Raw genomic sequence first — 21,779 nt, forward strand, 5'->3', positions numbered from 1 at the left:
CTAAACCTGCTTCAGTTCCTATGCTGTATAATGGGAAACTTTCTAAGGAGAGTGGCACAAGATTACCAGATCTATTACAATATAAAAGACTGCTCAGACAACTTCTATATCTCACCAATACTCGTCCGGATATTGCTTTTGCAGTTGGAAAGCTCGGCCAATTTTTGGATTGTGCAACTGGTGACCATTACAAGGCAGCACTACATGTTCTTCGATACATCAAGAAATCTCCTTCTAAGGGTCTTTTCTTCTCTTCAAATAATGATCTCACATTGATTAGTTACGTTGATTCAGATTGGGCAACTTGTTCCGATACTCGTCGATCAATAACTGGGTATTGTTTTTTCCTAGGTTCTTCATTAGTTTCTTGGAAGAGTAAGAAGCAAACAACTGTAGCATGTTCTTCCTCAGAAGCTGAATATCGTGCCATGGCACAAGCAACTCTGGAAGGTCAATGGCTTGTTTATCTTCTTAATGACTACCATGTATCTCATCCTCAGCCAATCAATCTCTATTGTGACAATCAATTTGCGCTGTATATTGCAGCTAATCCGGTCTTTCACAAAAAAATCAAGCACATTGAAGTAGATTGTCACATTGTTCATGAAATGTCTCAAACAGGGGTGCTGAAATTGCTACCTATTAAATCAACTCATCAAACGGCTGATTTACTTACTAAAGCGTTATCACCGGGTGTCTTTGAACCTTTACTTTTTAAGTTGGGCATGCTTGACTTACACACCCCACTTGAGGGAGGATATTTTGTGGATGATAAGAGGTTAAAGGTTTCAACAAGTCTTAATTTAAGGGAGGATGATAATAATGTTGCTGAACTTGCAACTAATTCAATCAGTTTCAACTTGAGGGAGGATGTTGGAGATGATATTAAGCTGGTATCTAATGGCTCACAAAAGCAAGTTGTAACTGATTATGGTTGAATAATTTTTTGATATTATTTGTTTTTGTAACTTTAGTTAGAATGATAGAAAATTTTGTTTTGATTAGAGGTCAAAGCTAGCAATAGAAATTACCTCATAACCATAGTTAATTTATTTACCATATTGAGTTAGGTTTTAGTAAGGTTAATTTTCTAATAGCTATAAATAGTGGATAACAATATGTACTCCTGGGGTACTCTGTGATTTTTCTTTCAATTTTAAGTTTTGTATTTGTTCATATGACAAATTCACTTTCTCTGAATCTTCTTCTTCCATTTCAATTTTATTTTCTTCAATAAAATCATATCCAGATCACGATTTTATCATACTATGTCATCTTTCTTCTTGCACTCTTCTTATGAGGATGCATGGAAGTGACATTCTTCTTCCTCCTTTTCTTTATAGAAGTTTGCGCAATGATTGATCTTCATCCTACAGTCTTTCTCCATATTTTTGAACCTTTTACAATTGCGGCATTGTGAAAAACCCACAATGCCAACAACCCTTTTCTAGGCGATTAGTCTTATTACATATGCCACATGTAGAATATTATTTTCTATCTTCAGTTTTATTTTCTATTTTTCTAGAAGTGTCTGACCTTCCAGAATTTTCTTGTCTTTTTTCTCCTCTTCTTTCATTTAGATTCTGAGATTTTATATTGAGCTTTGACTAAAAATTTACTTTCTATTAAATCTTCGTCGTCTCAACTTGCCAGTTTTTGTTCAAAGTGTGTAATGCGCTTATTAACTCTGTGTTAACTTTAATAAATCTTTAGTGTCCTCAATTGTAGACACGTTAGGATCAAATTTGCAAAGCAAACTAATGCATATTTTTTTCACTATCTTTTTGTTTGACAAATCCTCTCTATAAACTTTCATTTCAATTACTAAGCTCATTAATATTGTATAGTAACTTTTTATTTTCTCAAAATCTTTCATTTTTCATATTTGTATATTTTTTTCTTAGAGATTGAAAGAGAATGGTTATGTGTATCTTTGTGTCGCCGCCTCTAAATTCTTACTCTAAGTTTTTTCACACTTTCTTAGCTAACGATTTCCTCTTATTCTTGAGAAAATTATCTTCCTCACACCTTGTTGAAGGAAGCATAAAGCAATATAATTTTTTGTTGCTCTTCCTTTAATTTCTTCTTTTCTACAGCAGAAAGTGTTGCTTGATTCACTGGCATAGTGACTCCTTCGTGACTAAGTCTTGTACTTGTAGAAAAGTTTTAATTTCAGAATACCAGTTCTCATAATTGTCTTCTGACAATATGGGCACGAGAATATTTATAATTGAGATAGTCATGGTTATGAAAAAAATTGTTTGAGTGGGTTATAATATGGTGGATATGTATAGCTGGTAGTTTAGAAAGAAAAATTCTACGCCCAATAAATGACCAAACTTCGCTCTGATGCCACTATTAGTTTTAGGAAAAGTTGCATAAATAAATCAATTAGGCTTCAAATTAACGCAATTGCAATATTTTGAAACTGGTTACATCTTTGTCCTATTTTAATTCTATGTAAGCCGCTACAGAGTGTAGCAGTTTGTAGTTTGCACGTACAAGATAGTGCGGATTACGTTGAAAATGTGCCATGCAAAAACCGCTAGAGGGTGTCGCGGTTTCTGAAGAACCTGGACCATGCATAAACCGCTGTAGAGTCTAGCGGTTTATAAAAAATAATGGGTAGCATAATTCGCTAGAGGTTATAGCATATTACGTATTGTAGAGGCATTCCATTGCGATGTATCGGTATGGTAGATGGCGACTTTAACTCTGCTTCCATTAGCATACTCCACAAGACAGAAACTACCATGGCTTTCAAGGTGCCTCTGGAGGATGCTAACGGAAACAGAGTTAAAGTCACCGTCTGCCACACCAATACATCGCAATGGAATACCTCTACAACACGTAATCCGCTATAGCCTCTAGTGGATTACGATACCTACTGTTTCTTCAAAAATCGCTAACTCCTGCAGCGGTTTATGCATGGTCCAGGTTCTTTAGAAATCGTGACACCCTCTAACAGTTTCTCAATGGCACATTTTCAACATAATCTGCGCTATTTTGTAGCAGATTACATGCAAACTATAAACTGCTATACCCTGTAGCGGTTTACATAAAATTAAAATAGAACAAAGATGTAACTTATTTTAGAAAATTGTAATTGTATAAATTTAAAGCCCAATTAATTTATTTATGTAACTTATTTTAGTTTTAATGGATGGTTTAAGAAAATTTATAGTTATATTTTTTATAAACTAAAGAGAGAGTACAAAGACTTTGAAACTTGATGTGTGTTTTTTAGTTAATTACAATAAAACACTACAAATAAGCCTCAAAGTTTATACATCATAATTTTTAGATAATTTTAGATCCTAAATTTTCACTTGAATATGTCTTAGAACTTTTTTTTTAGATATTATTCTAGACATTTTTAACACTTGAATTATTTATTTAATTTTTAGATTTTTTATTAAAATATCTACATATTTATTTTTATTAAACAAAATTATGAGAATTTTAGATAATTTCACAAATATATAGCATAATCAACAGGGTTGAAATAGGTTTCTAACCTTTTTTTTTTGGACATTTTCGTCCTCAAGAAACAGAAAATACATTCATGTCCTTGACCCCTATAAAACGTGGACATTTTAGTCTTTCCGTTGAATTCAGGTCGTTGGACCCGACGAAAAACTCTGACCTGGCAAAGGTGGCGTTGACCCGTCCGTTACGGAGTCCACGTGGCAGTGAGCTTTTGGAAACTGGACATATAAGTCCCAGACACAAAAACTACGCCATTTCATTACCTCCCCTAATCTTTCAAATTTTTCTGCCCTAATCCCTCATCTGCACAGAAACGGCAAAGTGGATGTTGTGGGGAGTGAACGAAGAAAGGAAATTCTTTGTGCCATGATATCTGAAGGAGTATCATCCAGTTGGAGAGGAAGTGGAGGTGGGGGAAGAGAAAAGAACTTCTCATCCAACACCAAGTGCTTTTATTAGAAAAGATTGAACACAAGCTTGAAAAAATAGAGTGAATCCGGGTTCAGAGTGCTCCAATCCGTTATCAGGTTGAGCCCTGAGTTCTTCTCGGGAATGGAGAGCACCACCCTCTACCGTGACGGCAGCGACAGTGACTTTCCAACTTGGAGGATTGATGGTCTTCGATGAACTACTTCCATGGAGACAAGACCAAATCCAGAAAAAAAAAGTGAAAATCAGATTTGAATTACTTACTCCACCACATCCAATGGTGGAGGAAAGTGAATCACCTCCATGACTGAGCGAAACAATGACCACAAACAACATTTAATCCAAAATTTGTTAGCTGAACAAGTGAAAAATAAAGGGAAGATTCAATTTAATTCAATTCATGCTATTTATCTTAAGTAAATACATAATTCAGGTCACTGATTACAAATCAGTTCAAAGAGAGCCACAAGTATATACCTAACAATAACATTGTTGCATTGCATTAACATGCCACATGATAAATATATAATTTTTTTTGAAAACTTATCAGTTTTTGGATAAGGATGCTTCAAGATTTTCCTTCAATTGTATTGCAGCAGCCTTGCTGCCCTGCGCTCTTATGGAGAATGTATGAATCATCTTTCCCTCCGATGTTGAAACACCTGACTCTGGAGCCATGATTTGATGCTCCTGTAATGTCTTAATGACTCTGGAAATCGGGTGGAGATCTAAGGGGCAACTTACTCGCACCAAATGCTGTCCTGACCAAATCCAAAACACCCTGGTCTTCTGGCACTGTTTCCACGGAACCAAGCTCAACAACTCCGGCTTTAAGAGGCACAAAAACAACCGTTTGAAGACCAGCTGTCTCCCAAGAAATGATCTTGATTCTAGTTGGTTTGAACAGCTAGCAGAATCAAAAATCCAAATTGATTTGCCAGACTTGAAAGAGCCACCAAGGCCACAAGGCGAATCGAAACCAAATATATAATACTTTGAGGCCAAGTAAAACATATGCAACTCCGAAACCATATCTAATCTTGCATAATTCACCTCTTTCGACACAGAGCAAGCAAAGTATGCATCAAGCTTCTGCAGCACCTTCTTTCGCAGCTCCTCTTTATCACCCTTACTAACTCCACTCCAATTCCCTTCAGATCCTCCCTCGCCAGCTCCCCCCCCCCTTTGGGATCGCAGCATTGGCCGTCGCCCCAAATCAAGGCGAAGCCACCAGATTTTAGCCCAACAACCTGCCAAAAAATAGCATAATTCCACTTGGAACCCTCTAGAACCTGGCACAGCCGCCGCCGGAGGCCAGCATCAGTTCTGGCCAAAGCCAAAGCAGAAGCAACCACGCTGGAGAAGAAATTATTGGAAACCGCAGAAACAAAGTATGCAACAGCTTCTGCACCCAACACAGATTCCAACACACCCTAGTCTTCATCACTCATACAAAACACAGATTCCACTTCTTCTCCATCTTGATGATACTCCTTCAGATGCCATGGAAGGAAGAATTTTCTTTCTTCCTCCACTCCTCATAACACCCACTTCGCCGATTCTGTGCAGACGAGGGATTAGGGCAGAAAAATTTGAAAGATTGGGGGAGATAACGAAACGGCGTCGTTTTTGTCTCCGAAAACTTATGTGTCCTGTTTCGAAAAGCTCCCTGCCTCGTGAGCTCCATAACGGCCAGGTCAGCTCCACCTCTGCCAGGTCAGCGTTTTCCGTCCAGCCCAAATGCCTGAATTAAACGGAAGGGTTGAAATGTCCACGTTTTTCGGGGATGAGGGACTTGAATGTATTTTTCCTTTCTTGAGGACGAAAATATTCGCAAAAAAAAAAAGGTTAGGGACCTATTTGTCCTTTACTCTTAACTAATTTGTGTAAGTATTATTTTTCATTTAGGTCAATTCTATAATTTTGAAAGCATATGAATATTATTGTATATTTCCGTTAAAAATTATTAAGTAACAATATAATATGGGTAATTTCAAAAAATATGTATTAGATATATATTGTGATTATAATACAAATATTGAAATATATGTTAATTATAGTATACATAAAAAATTGTTTCGATACAGCCGTTCAGTCTATGTTAAATGTCATCTTATCCCCTGCAATGGTTTTTTTATTTTCATGCCCTCCACAGAATATAAAATATAAAATAAAATATAAACTCTATACTTTTGTCATAAAAAAAGAACAGAACTATAATATAAATTTGAAGTTGGGCCTCAAAGATACAGTGATCAGAAAACCCATTTACTTATCTTTTTGGTTCGTCAAAGACTCAAAAGCCCTGTTGACATGACCCAGTGTTTCAGAGATGGAAAAGAACAAGCGGAAAAAAGAGAAAAATTAACTGTTGAGAGTGGGATTTGAACCCACGCCCTTTCGGACCAGAACCTTAATCTGGCGCCTTAGACCAACTCGGCCATCTCAACTTTGGTGCTGATTTGGAGCTCATATTTTATATCAATCTTATGGTGTCTATTTCTAATGATTTAAATGAGTTTATTGCAAAAAGTAACACAAACAAAAATGCTTCCTGCCAGTGTTTAATACTAGAATACAGTTAACTTTAACTAAATTTATTAGAATTCCGCACAACACATTAGATTTAATAGTTATTAAATGAGTTTACTATTAACCAATGCATTTCAATTGTTTTAAGAGGGATAAAATTTTTAGAATTGAAACTTTTAGAAAAGATACACCATATTCGTATTCAAAATAATTTGCGGTTTAATCCCAAAATCGTCAAGCCAATTGCAAACCTACTATTAGCGGTAGAAATAGACAAGTTTATTATACCGTTAATTAGCCTAAATCTGACTTATTTATTATAATCTTTTTTTAAGTATTAAGGCCCGTTTAGATAGGTTTATAAGTAACTTTTTTTTAATTTTTAACTTATGAAAAGGTGTAGTATTAATGTCTGATACAATTTTCAAAGTAAAATTGCAACTTTCTAAAAAGCTATTTTGGTACTTAAGGAGAAGTTAAAAAAATATGACTTCTCTCATAATAAAAAACTCTTTATCACTTTTCTCTTAAAATAAGTACTTTTAGAACTAAAAAATCAAATACAAAATAACTTATTTATAAGCTACTTTTAATATAAGCATTTATTGTTTAAGCTATTTCTTCAAAAGTAACTTAATTAAATTGTTTATCCAAACTGGGCCTAGCCTAATTTGTTATTAAATCTGGCCTAATCTCAAGCCTATTAAATAAGTTCACAATTTTTTTACAAAAATAAAAAAAATTTAAAATATTACTTATAAAAACTATTTTTTAATAAAAGTTATTTATGTTTAGTAGAAATTCAAGTATAATTAACTTCATGTACATAAAGTTAACTGAGAATCGTTAGATGATAATTTAGTCAAATTTACCAAATCATTTAATAACTCTCAACTATCAACTTCACATAAAGTTAATTGCACATGAGCTTCTACCTTTATGTTCTAATAAGCCCAAATAGACTTGATAAGCCAATAAGACTAATTAGTGAGTTTAGATCTGACTTATTAACAAAATAAGGCTTTTATAATAGTCTGAATATGGACTTATTTTATAACAGGTGAGGTCGAATACATGCCTTATAAGCACCTAAGAGACTGTCTGGTCTATTTCCACCCTTACCTACTATCCCATACTATTAGAGTATAATTAGATCATTTAGCATCAATCATATTAATTTAGCATATATGTATATTTATTATAAGTTATTACACTTTTATTACTTTGATTTTTCTAACAAGTATCTATATAAACCCTTCTATATTGTATCATTGAAACATACTTGACAAGTCACATTACATTTCTTCAATTTGCTTTTTATTTTCTAACATGATATTAGAGCCAATTTTTTTCCATGAAAAATTAGTTCATAGCCCCTTGTTCTTTCTTCCCGTAGTGCGTAACCCCGTCGTTGGAAACCTCTTGACGTGCCACCACAAGTCCCTACCGTAACTAGTTTTCTGCTCCTTTCCAGATGTATCCAGCGTCGTCGGATTCGCTACCAGATCAATAGACAAGAAGCTCTCCACTTGTTACAAACCGAACCTCCCATTAATCCACAACCAACCCGTGTCTGGCCCGACCCGATCCATCCCGTTTGGTACCCATGTGTCAGCCCGCTGAGTCAGTGCTGACGTGTTTTTCTCCTCCATCTAGACGCTGCAATGTGTCCTTCATTGGCTGACATGGCTTCTGACGTGTCTGCTGATGTGGCAGACCGTGGGACCTTTCTTAAGATTTTTTGGTGAGCTCTTTCTAATTTTGCCCTTCACTTTCTCGATTTTTGTCCCAATTTTGTATTTTCTTCTCTCTTTTGTCTTTGTCTCTACTATTATGAAAAAATCATATATTTTTCAGCCTACAAAACAAGAAGGGTAAATTTTGCCAAAACTGTCATCGTTCTGGTCACCTACTCCCAGACTAACCCCTCTATTGATTGTTGAAAATACAAGCAGAAAGGATATGTTGGCTTCAATTTCCCAATATTGTTTTGCCATTATTGCAAGCTCTAGGGACATTTGATTACTACCTGCCCTACACGCCTACCACATCCTGATTAGACCAAGTATCATTCTCGTCCCAACTTCTCCAAAAATGTGCCTGCTTCTGCTACTGCTGCTACTGAATCTATTAATTCTGCTTCTCTCAACCCGTCTCCTGTCTCTTTCTTAAGCAACTTCTTAAGTAACTTCTTTCCTTTTCTAGTTATAACACCCTAATATTCAAATCTTTATGTTCGAGCCATAAGTCAATGATAATAAGGTGGTAGACTCTCAAGGTGGATTATAATACATAATCATATATATGTTGAAAAGAAGTATTAAACGAGAAGTCTGAAAAGGAGTAAAATAAAATCGCAAAATGATACACTCACGTATTGATAAACAGAAGATAAAGTGCACCTGGGAAGCAATATAAAGATAAAGCAGTAAAGGAGAATAAGATAAAGATAGGATATAAGTATGTAACATAAGTAAATAGTCACCAGTCGCGACATGCGAAGTTTAGGCCGGTTAGGGTACAGAATAAAATTAGTTTGACAACAATATTTCCTATCTCTCCCAAAATATACATCAAAGTCTCTATAGTCAAGTTTTTCAAATTGATAAGTACATACATATAAGTTTTTCAAGATAAATACGGAGAGATTCTAAGCAAAAGTAAAACAGGAATCCAATAATCTTTACCATCTTTCAAATGAATCACGGCTCACTACTGAGCTCCAGGACCTACATTTGAAAAATAAGAGATATATACAGAATGAGAACCCCCGACCCATGGGTTTCCAGCACAGTAAAAGTGCCAAATAAATACAATGCACTATATAGGAACTCACTAAGCATCATAAGCTTCCTTTCATCAAATATTCATCATAGGTTCTCACTAATCCATAAATAGGCAACTGTCATAAGGGAATACTAAATCTAATTCATCACTCTCATCTTTCCCAACTTTTCAACTCTCCAACATAACAAAACCAGAATTATAAACAGAACCAACACCAGCTAGTTCGACTCAGTAACTCTATATCAATACCTCATATCTTCACCTGGAGCAAGTGAAATCACTTCACTGCATCTACCCAGGGAGGTCAAATCATCTCATTGAATATTCATCATTGTTATTTAATCATCTCATCATTTTATTTCAACAAGGACAGCCCTCAGCGTCAACCGACACCAGCATGAGGGACCTCTCAATTGTACAAACACAAGCAATGCAGACAAGTAAAACACAAGTAGATTCAAGTAAGGCAAATAGCACATAATCACATAGTATGGCATATACAATTAGGCAAACCCAAACAAATCAAACATATGCAAATGATATATGCCTGCCCTATGACTGATGATATCATCTGTCGGTTATGTAGCCAAACCGACATGTCCTGGTAGCTAACCATTGGACAGTCCCTGTGAGCGCGCATCCCCAAGCTCAAAATCATAATTATTCAAAATAAAATATCCATGGGGGAGAGCTCATCCAAAAAGGTCTAAGTGTCCGGCCACATCGTATGACGCAGGGTCAACAGAATCTCGGATCTTAACTTGGAGCAAGTGGAGCCGACCCACTGCATCTACCCAAGGAAATCTGAAACTCAGATAGTTTCACTATTCAATATATATATATATATATATATAAAAATATTCATGGGGGAGAGCTCATCCGGAAAGGTATAAGTATCCGACCACACTTACGACGCAGGGTCAACAGAATCTCAAATCTCAACTTGAAGCAAGTGGAGCTGACCCAATGCATCTACCCAAAATAATTCGAAACTCAGATAATTTCTCAAACCTCAAATCATTCTCGACTAGGAACAAGTGGAGGCTAACCACTGCATCTACCCCAGTAGACTCAAACCAAATTTGAAGCAAGTGGATCAATTCCATTGCATCTACCCAAGAAGGTGTATTAAATTCAGAATCAAGCTCAAATATCAATTTCATAATCATTATCATTCTCATCGTCAATCTCACAATCATCATCATTCTCATTATCAATCTCATAATCATTATTATTCCCATTATCAATCTCATAATCATCATCGTTCTCATTATCAATCTCATAATCATCATCATTCTCACTTAACACCTTGTCCATTTCTCTCAATTTTACTAACTCAATTCATCTGGCTTTATCCCTAACTCTTCTATCCTCAATTCCACCGGCTCTAGATTCGTATCAAATTTTATAAAGATTTAGAAGGCCAAAAGAATGGTTAAAAGACATAAAAACACACTTTTCCAAAATCTGGAGGTTGTGCGTATGTAAGCCTTGTTCGCGTACGCGATTGGTGAAAACAGCAGCATGTTCTCGCATCGTGTACCACGTCTGCATACGCGAGTCTGCAATTTCGACACTTTCGCGTACGCATGCCTCCTTCCGCGTACGCGAGACCACTGGATAGAACCCATTGCCCGCGTCGCGTGGCACCTCTGCGTACGCGAGTGTTGCAGAAAGGCAAAAAGCTGTTAGGTGTAAAAAAAATCCTTTTTTGAACCAAATTTTCAAACCTTCATATTTTTTTGTACAAAAATTATTTTTCAATCATTCTTGAACCGTTGAAAATATCGATAAATAAATTTTTATAAAAATACAATTTTGAAAGTTTTTCAACTTCGAGGGTCGAATTACGGCCTGCCACAGTTTGTCAAAAATTTATTTTTACCAAAAAACAGAATTTACCAATTTTGCAAAGATTCACAAGCCTCAACTATTTTCAATCAACAAAATGAACCCAAACCAACTCAATCCACATATTCACACTCAATCAAATCCAAACCTACTTCATCTACATATTCTAACTCAATTTCATAAATCCAATACATCAAAATCACATTTCCCACTCTACCGTCAATTGTTTCAAGTTCCTCATATCCAAAACCACATTTCCCATTCAAACTCAATCAATCATCACACAATACAAACACCACTTACCTTTCTTACCTTTTTCTGGCCTTCGGCCCAAATTCATGGCCTTCGATCCAAATTCAAAAATTCAATACCTATGCCACAACTAAATAATCATTATCCAATTCATCAAATTTTTCAACATACCAAATATGCAAATTCACACAATTCTCAACCCAATCATTAATTTTTACAACATATCAACTATACATATCCATACCAACTAATTAAACAATCCAAACCTAATCCTATGGGCATCTAGCCTAGGAATTCTCCTCACACTACATGATATTTAAATGAAACTTAAATCGTACCTTTAGTGACGCCAAGACCAATCTGTCAACTTTAAATTCACTAAGACCAAGTCCCAACTTCACCTTCGCCAAGCTCAAACACCACCAATGCTCAATTCAATGCCTCAGGTACTCAATCTACACTCATTTCACATAGTATGCACAATATTCAAACTCTAGGGTTTCTTAAAACTTCATAAATAAAGAGAAAAATATCTCTTACCTTTATCCACTAAAATTTGTTGATGAAACTCATCAATAGCTCATACAAGATCATCCCCAAACAACCAAAATCATAATATTTCCTTAAAACCCAAATTAAAACACAAATTTAGAGAAAAAAATAAAACTGGACAGAGGACAATGAGATACTCGTTATAATACCTATATAGAATTGAAGAGGGTGAGAAGAGAGACATGTGGCCATAAATGGCTCATCAATCGGAGCACCGAAGCAAAAGTTATGGAGGTTTGAAGTTGATAGTGGCTAGAGTTTCATTTCTCCACTCTCTTCACCACCGAACCTCTCTCTCAAAAAGGGAAAAAATGGGTTATTTTGTACTAAAATGAGTTCTTATATAGTGTGGATTTGGGTCCACTTGGACACGATTCACTCACGTTGACCCAACTTTAAGCTAAAACCTTTAAGATTAGCGCTTTAATTCGTATTCTAATTATGTTCACTTTTCAAATTATAAATTTTAACTTCTTAACATTTTTACTCATAAATTAATTTTCTCACTCACAGTACCGGGCAGATTTAAGTCGATACAGCTGGCTAAAATACCAGTACACGTTTTTATGCGTATTTTCGCATAAAATTGTATTTTTCCACTCAAAAAAATTCGCTGAATCCAATTATTATTGTTAAATTTCTAAATTCCTAAGTCTTGATTTTCGACTCCGCTCGGACGCGTTTTAACCATTTCAATTTAAAGATTAATTATTCAATTAAACCCTTTTATAATTTTTCGGGATTTTACACTGGTAATACTCCTGCTACTCTTTTCAATGCTCCAGGTAATTATAAATGGTATTTTGATTTTGCGTCGTTTTTTTTTATCTTTGTCTATCACTATAAATGTATCTTCTGTCAACACTACTGATGATTCCTTCTTGCATGCGATATATAAGGATTTTATTTTACAATCAAATCTTAATCTCTCTGATACTTATATTACTCAAAAATTAAACTTTAATCTTATTTCTGTTGGTCAACTTGTTGGTCTCAATTTTGATGTCAATTTTTCTATTTCTGGTTGTCGTGTACAGGGTCATCAGATGAGACAAATCATCGGAACTGGACGTAAGGTCAGAAGGTTGTTTGACATCAAATCTCTGTGTTATTTTTTCTCCATCTAACATTCATTTGTGTCATCACCGTCTTGCCCACAGCTCCTTAGAAAAATTGCGTCATCTTGTGTCTAAGAGTATTTTAGGTCAAGTTAATAATGAATCTTTTGATTTTATTTCTTGTCAAACTGCAAAACAACCAACTTTATCTTTTCATAATAATTCATCTCTTACTTGCTCTCCTTTTGATCTTATCAACTCTGATGTTTAGGGACCTGCTCCCACTGCTTCTATGGGATGGGCTCGATACTTTGTAGTTTTTATTAATGATTATTCACATTTTACTTGGGTTTACTTGATAACTAATCGCCATGAGCTGCCTCAGATTTATATTGACTTTGTCACTATGATTAAAACTCAGTTTTTCAAGGTCATTAAAGTTTTTCAACGCGATAATGCTATGGAATACCGTGACTCCAAACTTTTAAATTTTCTTGCTAAACAAGGTACTTTGTTTTAGTTTTCTTGCCTTAGTACGTCTCAATAAAATAGACGGGTTGAATGCAAACACCATCACATTCTTAACTCTGTTAGTGCAATGCTTATTTCTTCTTCGTGTCTTGAGCGTACTTAGGGTGAAGTTGTTCTAATATTGTCCATGTTATCAATAGAATTCTTTCATCTATCTTTGATAACATTACTTTCTTTGAGCATCTTTATCATACTTCTCTAGATTACAACTCTCTTTGAATTTTTTGTTGTATCTGTTTTGTTCTTCTTCAGCCTCATGAACATAATAAATTTGAACCTCAAGTTCGCATGTGTTGTTTTCTTTGTTATGGCATTGAACACAAGAATTATCGTTGTTGGGATCTTCTCTCTAGACGTATTCGTATATCTCGTCATGTATTCTGGGAGCATCACATGTTTCTAAGTTCTCCTCATTTGAGTATATTCCTTCTACTTAGTCATCATTTTTTACTAACTCCAATGTTGATCTTTTCCCTAGTGATGATTCTACAGCTTCTATCTCAAGTCAACCTCTCGATCTCCTACTCTTCCATCTTCTCCATCTCTCGATGATTATAGACTAGACGATGATCCTGCTCCTGCTGTTATGCCTCCTCCCTTCAATCATTCTTCTAGAGTAAGAAATTCACCTTCTCATATTCTTGATTATCATTGTTTTTCTACTATTCTTCATCACCATGAACCTAAATCATTCCGAGAAGTCTCCCCAAATCCAAATTAGTAGCAAATAATGCAAGAAGAAATCCAAGCACTTGAAAAAGTACACACTTGGAACTTAGTTGATTCTCCTTCTGATCATGAAATTGTGGGTAGTAGATGGGTATACAAGATCAAGACTCGCTCTGATGATTCTATTGACTGTTATAAGGCACGATTGATTGCTCAAGGATGTATGCAAGAGTATGGTATTGATTATGAAGATAGTTTTGCTCCTGTTACTCGTTTCACATCTATTCACACTCTCATTGCCATTGTTGCGGTCAGAAAATTGTCTCTTAGTCAGATAGATGTGAAGAATGCATTTCTTAATGAAAATTTGAAAAAGGTGTATATGAAACCATGTCCGGGATATCCTTGTCCTTCTAGCAAAGTCTATCTCCCTCGTAAGGCACTTTATGGTCTTAAGCAAGCTCCTCGTGAATGGTTTGAAAAGTTCAGCACCACTATATGCAATCTCGGTTTCACTTGCAACCCTCATAAGAATTCTCTCTTTATTCGTAAAAGTGAATATTAGTTTGTTCTTCTACTTTTGTATGTTGATAACATGAACATTACTGGAAATGATGTTCATGGTATCTCTGATCTTAAAGCATCCTTTCACTACACGTTTAAGATGAAAGATCTTGGTTCTCTCAGTTATTTTCCTGGCCTTAAAGGCATATCCTCAGATAACAGCATCTATCTCTTTCAAGCTATGTTTACTTCTAATCTTTTTACTCGAGGCGGAATTACAAATAGTCGCACAAAGTCTACTACTCTTGAGCCTAATGTTCGGTTTAGTTCTATGGATGGCATTGTTTTAGATAATCCTACTATTTATTGACAATTAGTTGGAGGTCTCATCTACTTGACTGTCACATGACCAGACATCGCCTATCCAGTTCATGTTCTTAGCTAGTTCTTGTCTGCTCCTCATACTACTCACTATGCTGTAGTTCTTCGCATTCTTTGCTACATCAAATGTACTTTGTTTCATAGTCTTCGTTTTTCTTCCTATTCATCTTTAACCCTTAAAGCGTACTCAGATACTAATTGGGCTGGTGATCCCATTGATCGTCATTCTACTACTGGTTATTATTTATTTCTTGGTGACTCTCTTATTTCCTGGCGAGCCAAGAAGCAAACATTTACTGCTCGATCAAGTACCGAAGCTGAATACCGTGATCTCACTGACAGCACTGTTGAGGTTGTCTCAATTTGTTAGCTTCTTGAAGACTTGGATGCCATTCAGTCGTCCCCAATTGATGTTTATCGTGACAACCGCAGTGCTATTCAGATTGTCAATAATGATATTTTTCATCACCAAACACATTGAAATTGATTGTCATTTTGTCCAACGTCTCTTTATTGATGTTGTTCATCTCATAGTTGTTGTGACTCTAGATCAGACTGCTGATATCTTCACAAAGATTCATCATCCTACTCGTTTTCGAACACTAGTGTCCAAACTCAAAATGGTATTCTTAACTCTACTTAAGTTTGAGGGGAGAAGTTAGAGTATAATTAGGATTAATCAGATCATTTAGCATCAATCATATTTATTTAGCATATATATATTTACTATAAATTATTATACTTTTATTACTTTAATTCTTCTAACAAAGATCTATAATCATCAAAACATACTTGATAAGTCACATTACTTTTCTTTAGTTTGCTTTCCATTTTCTAACACAAACAATACTAATTTAAAATTTTTTTATTAGGGATTCACTACGAGGTAGGGAAAAAAGTTAGCGTAAAAAAAACAATAATAATAACCAAGTTCCCAATAAAAACTAGATAGAATAGAAATGCAGTAAGTGCTTCAAATTGTACAAAAATTTATCCGAGTGTTAGCTAAATTGACTAAATAATACATCTTGTGGATTGTGTCATTGTGGACAATACCAAAACCAAAAAGGCATGTGTCATGTGAAAGCCACACTTGAATCAAACATGTCTCAGCAAGTCTTCTGGATCTACCTTGGCTTGAACACAGGGGACACCTTCCTCTGAACAAACTCTTCAATCACCTCAGGTGACAAAATTGACGTCTCGCTCTCATAATCACCATTTTCCATCTGCTGGTGTAACTGGCAGAATAAAAAAAGAACATGCATATATGAGTTTTATTTTCTGCTACTTTTAAGTAACATACTTAACCTTTTTACAGAGGGATATCTTGTGAATAAGCCAAGCCAACTTGAAATAGTCTAATGTAACATAAATTATATTTATATTAACACAGACATGATACTCTGACAGTTCACCAAGAACCACAATCAAATGAATCATGTCATTTGGAAGAAGTGACCTGATAACGCATATACCATAAAATTAATATGAGCATATAGCGCATAAATATTCAATTGGACTTGTCCTATTAAAAATCAGGTTTGACATTCAAGTATTATTCTAGATCATCCCAAGAAGTCAGCATAATAAACCATTATGTGTGACAAGATGATGCAATATAACTGGTATATAGGTGCTGCTAACAATTTACATCATAAAAATTACCGTAATAAGATTCAGAGTTGATGTATCAAATGATAACCACTTATATACTTTTGTAATCACTTATCACCATTCACCAGCATGATTCAACATAAATTTTCTACTTTGGAATCAGTGTTTTACCTTCTCAAGGATAGCCGATTGATCGTCCAAGTGAAATTTCCGCATGTACTTCAGCATCTCCAGTTGCTGTATGAATTTGTTTTGGTATTTTAGAAATGTACACAGTAAACAGATTCTAAAATTGTGGGAATTAAATATATTTTACCAGTTCCTGAAGCTTTTGTTGATTTTTCAGTTTTTCTGCAAATTCTTCTTCTCCAAGCTCTGCTTCATCACAGGCCATCTCTTCTCTACCATATCATTTTCATATCGAAGTGAAAGGCCATTTTGCAAAAATTAACTACTTACTGATCTATCTATGGCAGCCATAAGAGTGACATATATGAAGCCTACCAGATAACCTCTCTTGTAAAGGGGAACAAAAACACTGAAACTACTAAAGTAAGCAGATGATAATCATGACTAACTAAATCCAGTTTTCACACTGTCAAAAACTCCCCACTTAACAAATCGCTGGTAATGTAGCGTAACTGTTTCCAATTTTTCCGAAGTTATTACAACTCAGAGCTAGACAAGAAATGGCCATGCTCTATCTATGAACCACACACATTATTTAAGCAGGTGTCCACATATGCAGTCCTGACTCCCACAGAAAAATATACCATAAACATCATCTTTTATAATATGGGGGGAAAATGGATGTTATAAACATCAAACGATTCTCAAGAAAAAATTAGGTGAAGTTTACACAAATTTCGTCTTCTGTCCATGGTAACAGAACTCTAGTTTGTACATAATTTGTTCTAATAATCAAAGAAACAGCTATACATGTAGAAGGAGAAAGGGTACTTACTTTGCAAGGAACTTATAAAATTGAATTACCAAATCCCGATCATTCTCATACACAGTAGTAATTTGTCCAAGGCATGCAATACCAAAGCTTGGATCTGTCATAAAAATAATATCATGTTAGGTACCAGATTCGAAATGGGCCTTAAATACTCAACACTAGTATCATTCTTCCATGGCTGGTTCCTAGTGAGTGTTATCAATACTCAACACTAATATTTTCTAGATTATATCTGTGGTTTCTTAGCAAATACAACAATTCTGATTAATACTTGTAAAATACACAAATTGCTGTTGCTTGATTGAGTCCCATGTATGAACATTTCCTTTTGACAACACAATTTCAGCATAAATTACTATCAACTTTGGCTAAGAAAATAAAAGAAATATCTAGGTTTCTCCACATTCTTACATATCAGAGGAAAAGACATGTAGGGTGGCTTTTTTGCAAATAATTTTAATAAATAATAACGAGAAAAAGAAACAGATGAATACGGGATGATTTGTTAGGCAGACAAGCATCTAGTATTAGCGGCAAAGATATGTAGGATAGCTGGTGTTGCTGCAGTTTGCACTAAGCTGAATTTACTTAAATTATTATATAATGATGTTACTGATTAACATGAAAAATGAGGCACCAATATTCAGTAACAAACATGCTCTATCAGAAATTCAGAATACATCAAAAAACCTACCAATACCCATCTCCAAAAATATCTCTTCCTGTATTGCGGTAGTCATAGCAACAGCTTCCTGATAATCAATCATAGTAAAAGAAATTTAAGAATCCCACAATTTACAAAATGCCAGCTAAAAACAAACAAACATACTAGTACTTGTTTATTTGACACAATCAAACAAACATGAGTCCTCAAAATAGAAAATCAGCACAAGCACAGACAGATTATATAGTTATTTTGTTTAGTTGTACTCTTTAACAATTTCAGCTACAAGAAAATCAACCAATAAGCCTTGTTAAGATGCTTAAGAGATAAAAAGGGAAGTTCAATTCTGTCTATAAATTTTCTTCTTCAGAACCCATTATCAATATAACCCAAATATAGCAAAAGAATCAGATTGCCCAATTTAAACCAAGCAAAAGACCATAAATTTGTCTATCATTTCTCCCAAAATGAAACCGAAGAAATTCACCTGCTTATCATTATGTACGGCATCTGCAATTCTTTTCTTCACGTCTGCAAAGCACAAACAAGACCAAATTGCAAAGAAATCAAAACTCAAAAGGCGCTACGTAATCCAATTAATGAACTTGAAACAACAAAAACCTGGAAAATAAGAACAGAAATAAATACCAGGTTGAGAAGTAAGGAAATTGAATCGATCAAAGACTTGCAAGAGCTGTTCTCTGGACATCATCCCAGTGCTCTGTAACTCAGCGGCCATTGAAGACGCTCACAACCACAGACACCTCTCTTGCTAAGAAATAAGAATGGGGGCCACAATGTTAACACCCGAAAACATTAGCACTATTTATTTATTTATTTATTTATTCCCTTGTATTTCATTATATCGCACTGTCTCTAAATAATAACAGTCGCATTTCATTAATTTGCCACGAACATCAACATTCAAATAAAAGAGACTTCATTTCAAAAACTGAACGAAATCCCATTAAGGAGAAAAAAGAATCATAGTCATAATCCAATAATCAACAGTAATAATATTTTTCGAGAAATTAAGCTAAAAAATAATATTATTAGAATACGAATAAAATGCGGTAAACTGAATTTATACTTTATCATTTCGCCAGCCATAATATTACAGACAAAACAATTAAAAAAAAAAGGAACCTATGGCTAAAGGAGTTAAAGCACATAAACCTAATCTAAAAGCGGGAACGGGAATACAATATATCAGACATATTAAATAACAGAGTAAAGGAAAATTAGAGCATATATAAAGTGATCCAGGTGTTATTTAAAAGTCCTCATCCATCTTGAACACGTGGACACCACCGTGACCGTTCAAGCTAGACATAACCGAAGCCTTCTGGTACTCCCCAACACGCTTTTCAAAGAAGTTGGTCTTCCCCTGAAGCGAAATAAGTTCCATCCAATCAAAAGGGTTCTGAACATTGTACACCTTCTTGCACCCAAGCGCCACCAGCAACCGATCTGCAACGAACTCAATATACTGACTCATCAGGTCTCCGTTCATTCCTACCAACGCGCACGGAAGCGCGTCGCACACAAACTCCCTCTCTATATCCACGGCGTCCTTCACGATCCCCTTCACACGCTCCTCAGGCAGCTTCTTTCTCAGAAGAGAGTACAGCAAGCACGCGAAATCGCAGTGAAGGCCTTCATCTCGCGAGATCAACTCGTTCGAGAAGGTTAAACCTGGCATTAACCCGCGCTTTTTCAGCCAAAATATCGAGCAGAAGCTCCCGGAGAAGAAGATCCCTTCGACACAGGCGAACGCGACGATGCGTTCCGCGAACGATTCTGAGCCATCGATCCATCGTAGGGCCCACTCGGCTTTCTTCTTTACGCAAGGAACGGTCTCAATTGCGTGGAAGAGACGATTCTTCTCTGATGAGTCTTTGATGTAAGTTTCGAGAAGGAGGCTGTACATCTCTGAGTGGATGTTCTCGATTGCGATCTGGAAGCCGTAGAAGGCGCGTGCCTCGGAGACCTGAACCTCCTTCATGAACCTTCCGGCGAGATTCTCCAGGACGATGCCATCGGATGCGGCGAAGAAGGCAAGGACGTGAGTGATAAAGTGGCGCTCGCCGTCGGTGAGAGATTCCCAGTGGCGGAGGTCGCCGGAAAGGTCAACTTCCTCCGCTGTCCAGAACGATGCCTCCGCTTTCTTGTACATTTCCCATATCTCAGGGTATTGGATTGGGAACATGCAGAATCTGTCAGGGTTTGGAGCAAGGAGTGGCTCTTCTGGAATTGCAGGCATGATTGGAAATGGAGATAGGGATGAAGAGAATATAGTTCTATTTATGGTGTGTTGGTGAATGGTGACGAAATATGGTGGATGAGGGGGTTTAAATAAATAGTGGGCGATGAAGGGTTTGGGATATTTTGGAAGGAAGATTTTGAATTGGATGAAAATAGGAGCGGGGATTTTAAAATTTTTGGAGTGGTGTGCTTGGGAAGCTTGCGGGAGAAGACTAATTAGTGGGGCAATTAGGGGAAATCATGTGTTGAGTTTTCCGTCCCGTTGCAAAATTACCGTTGGGGGTAGTGTGTGTAGAGAGTTACGCCGTTTGTGTGTATGAATAAAGGGGTAATGTTGTCTTTGGGCAGCGTGAATTTTGAATTGGAATTTTGGTCGGAAATTCGAGTTGGCGCCATTCAGAGGGTTTGAAATTAAACACAATAAAAAATAAAAATGAAAACAAATGACAAAAATTCAAGAAAAGAGTGCGGCATACGCTTCATCCCTCTCCCTCCTATTTTCTATTATCCCGCCAAAATTTCAATTCCACTTCACTCGTCTACCTTCGCACCAAAGCCTCACCTCAATTTTCTTTGCAAGAAAATCAAAGAAGCAGTCAAAAACAAACCTTCGAATTTCCAATTTCTTTCTCAATACCCAAACTCACTAACCATCTTAAATTCGAAAACATGGTAGAGAAACAACATTCGACCGCATGCAACTTTCTTTACCTCATCACCCATTTCACCCTCCTACCCGCTGCCGCAACAACCGCCACCGACGTCAACGTCCTCCCCTGCCTCATCCTCCTTCAAAGGCTCCCAATCGAAAACATCTTGTCTCTCCCACCTAACTTCCTCTTTCCCACCCTCAACAGAAACCCCCCTCTCCATGTAAATGGATTTATCGAAAGAAACTACTATGCGTCCGAAACCTCCCTCTTCGACACCACATCCTTGCCCTACTTCGCCATCGACAATAGCTTCTTCAACATATCCCCACTCCCAGAAATATCCCTTCTCGAACCCGTCCGCACTAACGCTGATCCATTTGCCGCGTCTTAAAAGATTATGGCTGCTCCTGTATGGCCACGTTTCTTGATGCTCAGCTGTCTAAAAAGTACCGTAACGGCACCAATTTTACGATCTTTGCACCGTTAGACGTGGCATTTCCCAAAGCCGTCAAGAGGAACATCAGTGATTACTCCGCGATCTTCGGCAAGCACGTCGTGCCGAGGCTGCTTACGTGGCGCGATCT

The 21,779-nt window shown here is 36.2% G+C and overlaps 3 protein-coding genes and 1 non-coding gene across 4 annotated transcripts; all 4 read right to left on the minus strand.

Annotated features, from left to right (window-relative positions):
* On the minus strand, positions 4,195-5,779 carry LOC107648408 (transcription factor bHLH3-like). The gene has a single exon (XM_016352286.2). The coding sequence runs from the start codon at positions 5,116-5,118 to the stop codon at positions 4,465-4,467; it is 654 nt and encodes a 217-aa protein (XP_016207772.1). The 5' UTR covers positions 5,119-5,779; the 3' UTR covers positions 4,195-4,464.
* On the minus strand, positions 6,288-6,368 carry TRNAL-AAG. The gene has a single exon. It is a non-coding gene; the product is annotated as a tRNA-Leu (tRNA).
* Positions 15,956-19,218, minus strand: LOC107605013. Its single transcript, XM_016306746.2, has 7 exons — positions 18,926-19,218; positions 18,765-18,808; positions 18,308-18,365; positions 17,617-17,710; positions 16,969-17,053; positions 16,824-16,889; positions 15,956-16,276 (listed from the first exon to the last, which is right to left on the minus strand). The coding sequence occupies exons 1-7, from the start codon at positions 19,014-19,016 to the stop codon at positions 16,163-16,165; spliced, it is 552 nt and encodes a 183-aa protein (XP_016162232.1). The 5' UTR covers positions 19,017-19,218; the 3' UTR covers positions 15,956-16,162.
* LOC107605012 (ribonucleoside-diphosphate reductase small chain) lies at positions 19,347-20,674 on the minus strand. The gene has a single exon (XM_016306745.2). It carries the CDS (start codon positions 20,538-20,540, stop codon positions 19,551-19,553), a length of 990 nt encoding a protein of 329 aa, XP_016162231.1. The 5' UTR covers positions 20,541-20,674; the 3' UTR covers positions 19,347-19,550.

This window comes from Arachis ipaensis, chromosome B06 (assembly GCF_000816755.2).
Source record: "Arachis ipaensis cultivar K30076 chromosome B06, Araip1.1, whole genome shotgun sequence".
In the NCBI taxonomy this organism is placed as follows: Eukaryota; Viridiplantae; Streptophyta; class Magnoliopsida; order Fabales; family Fabaceae; genus Arachis; species Arachis ipaensis.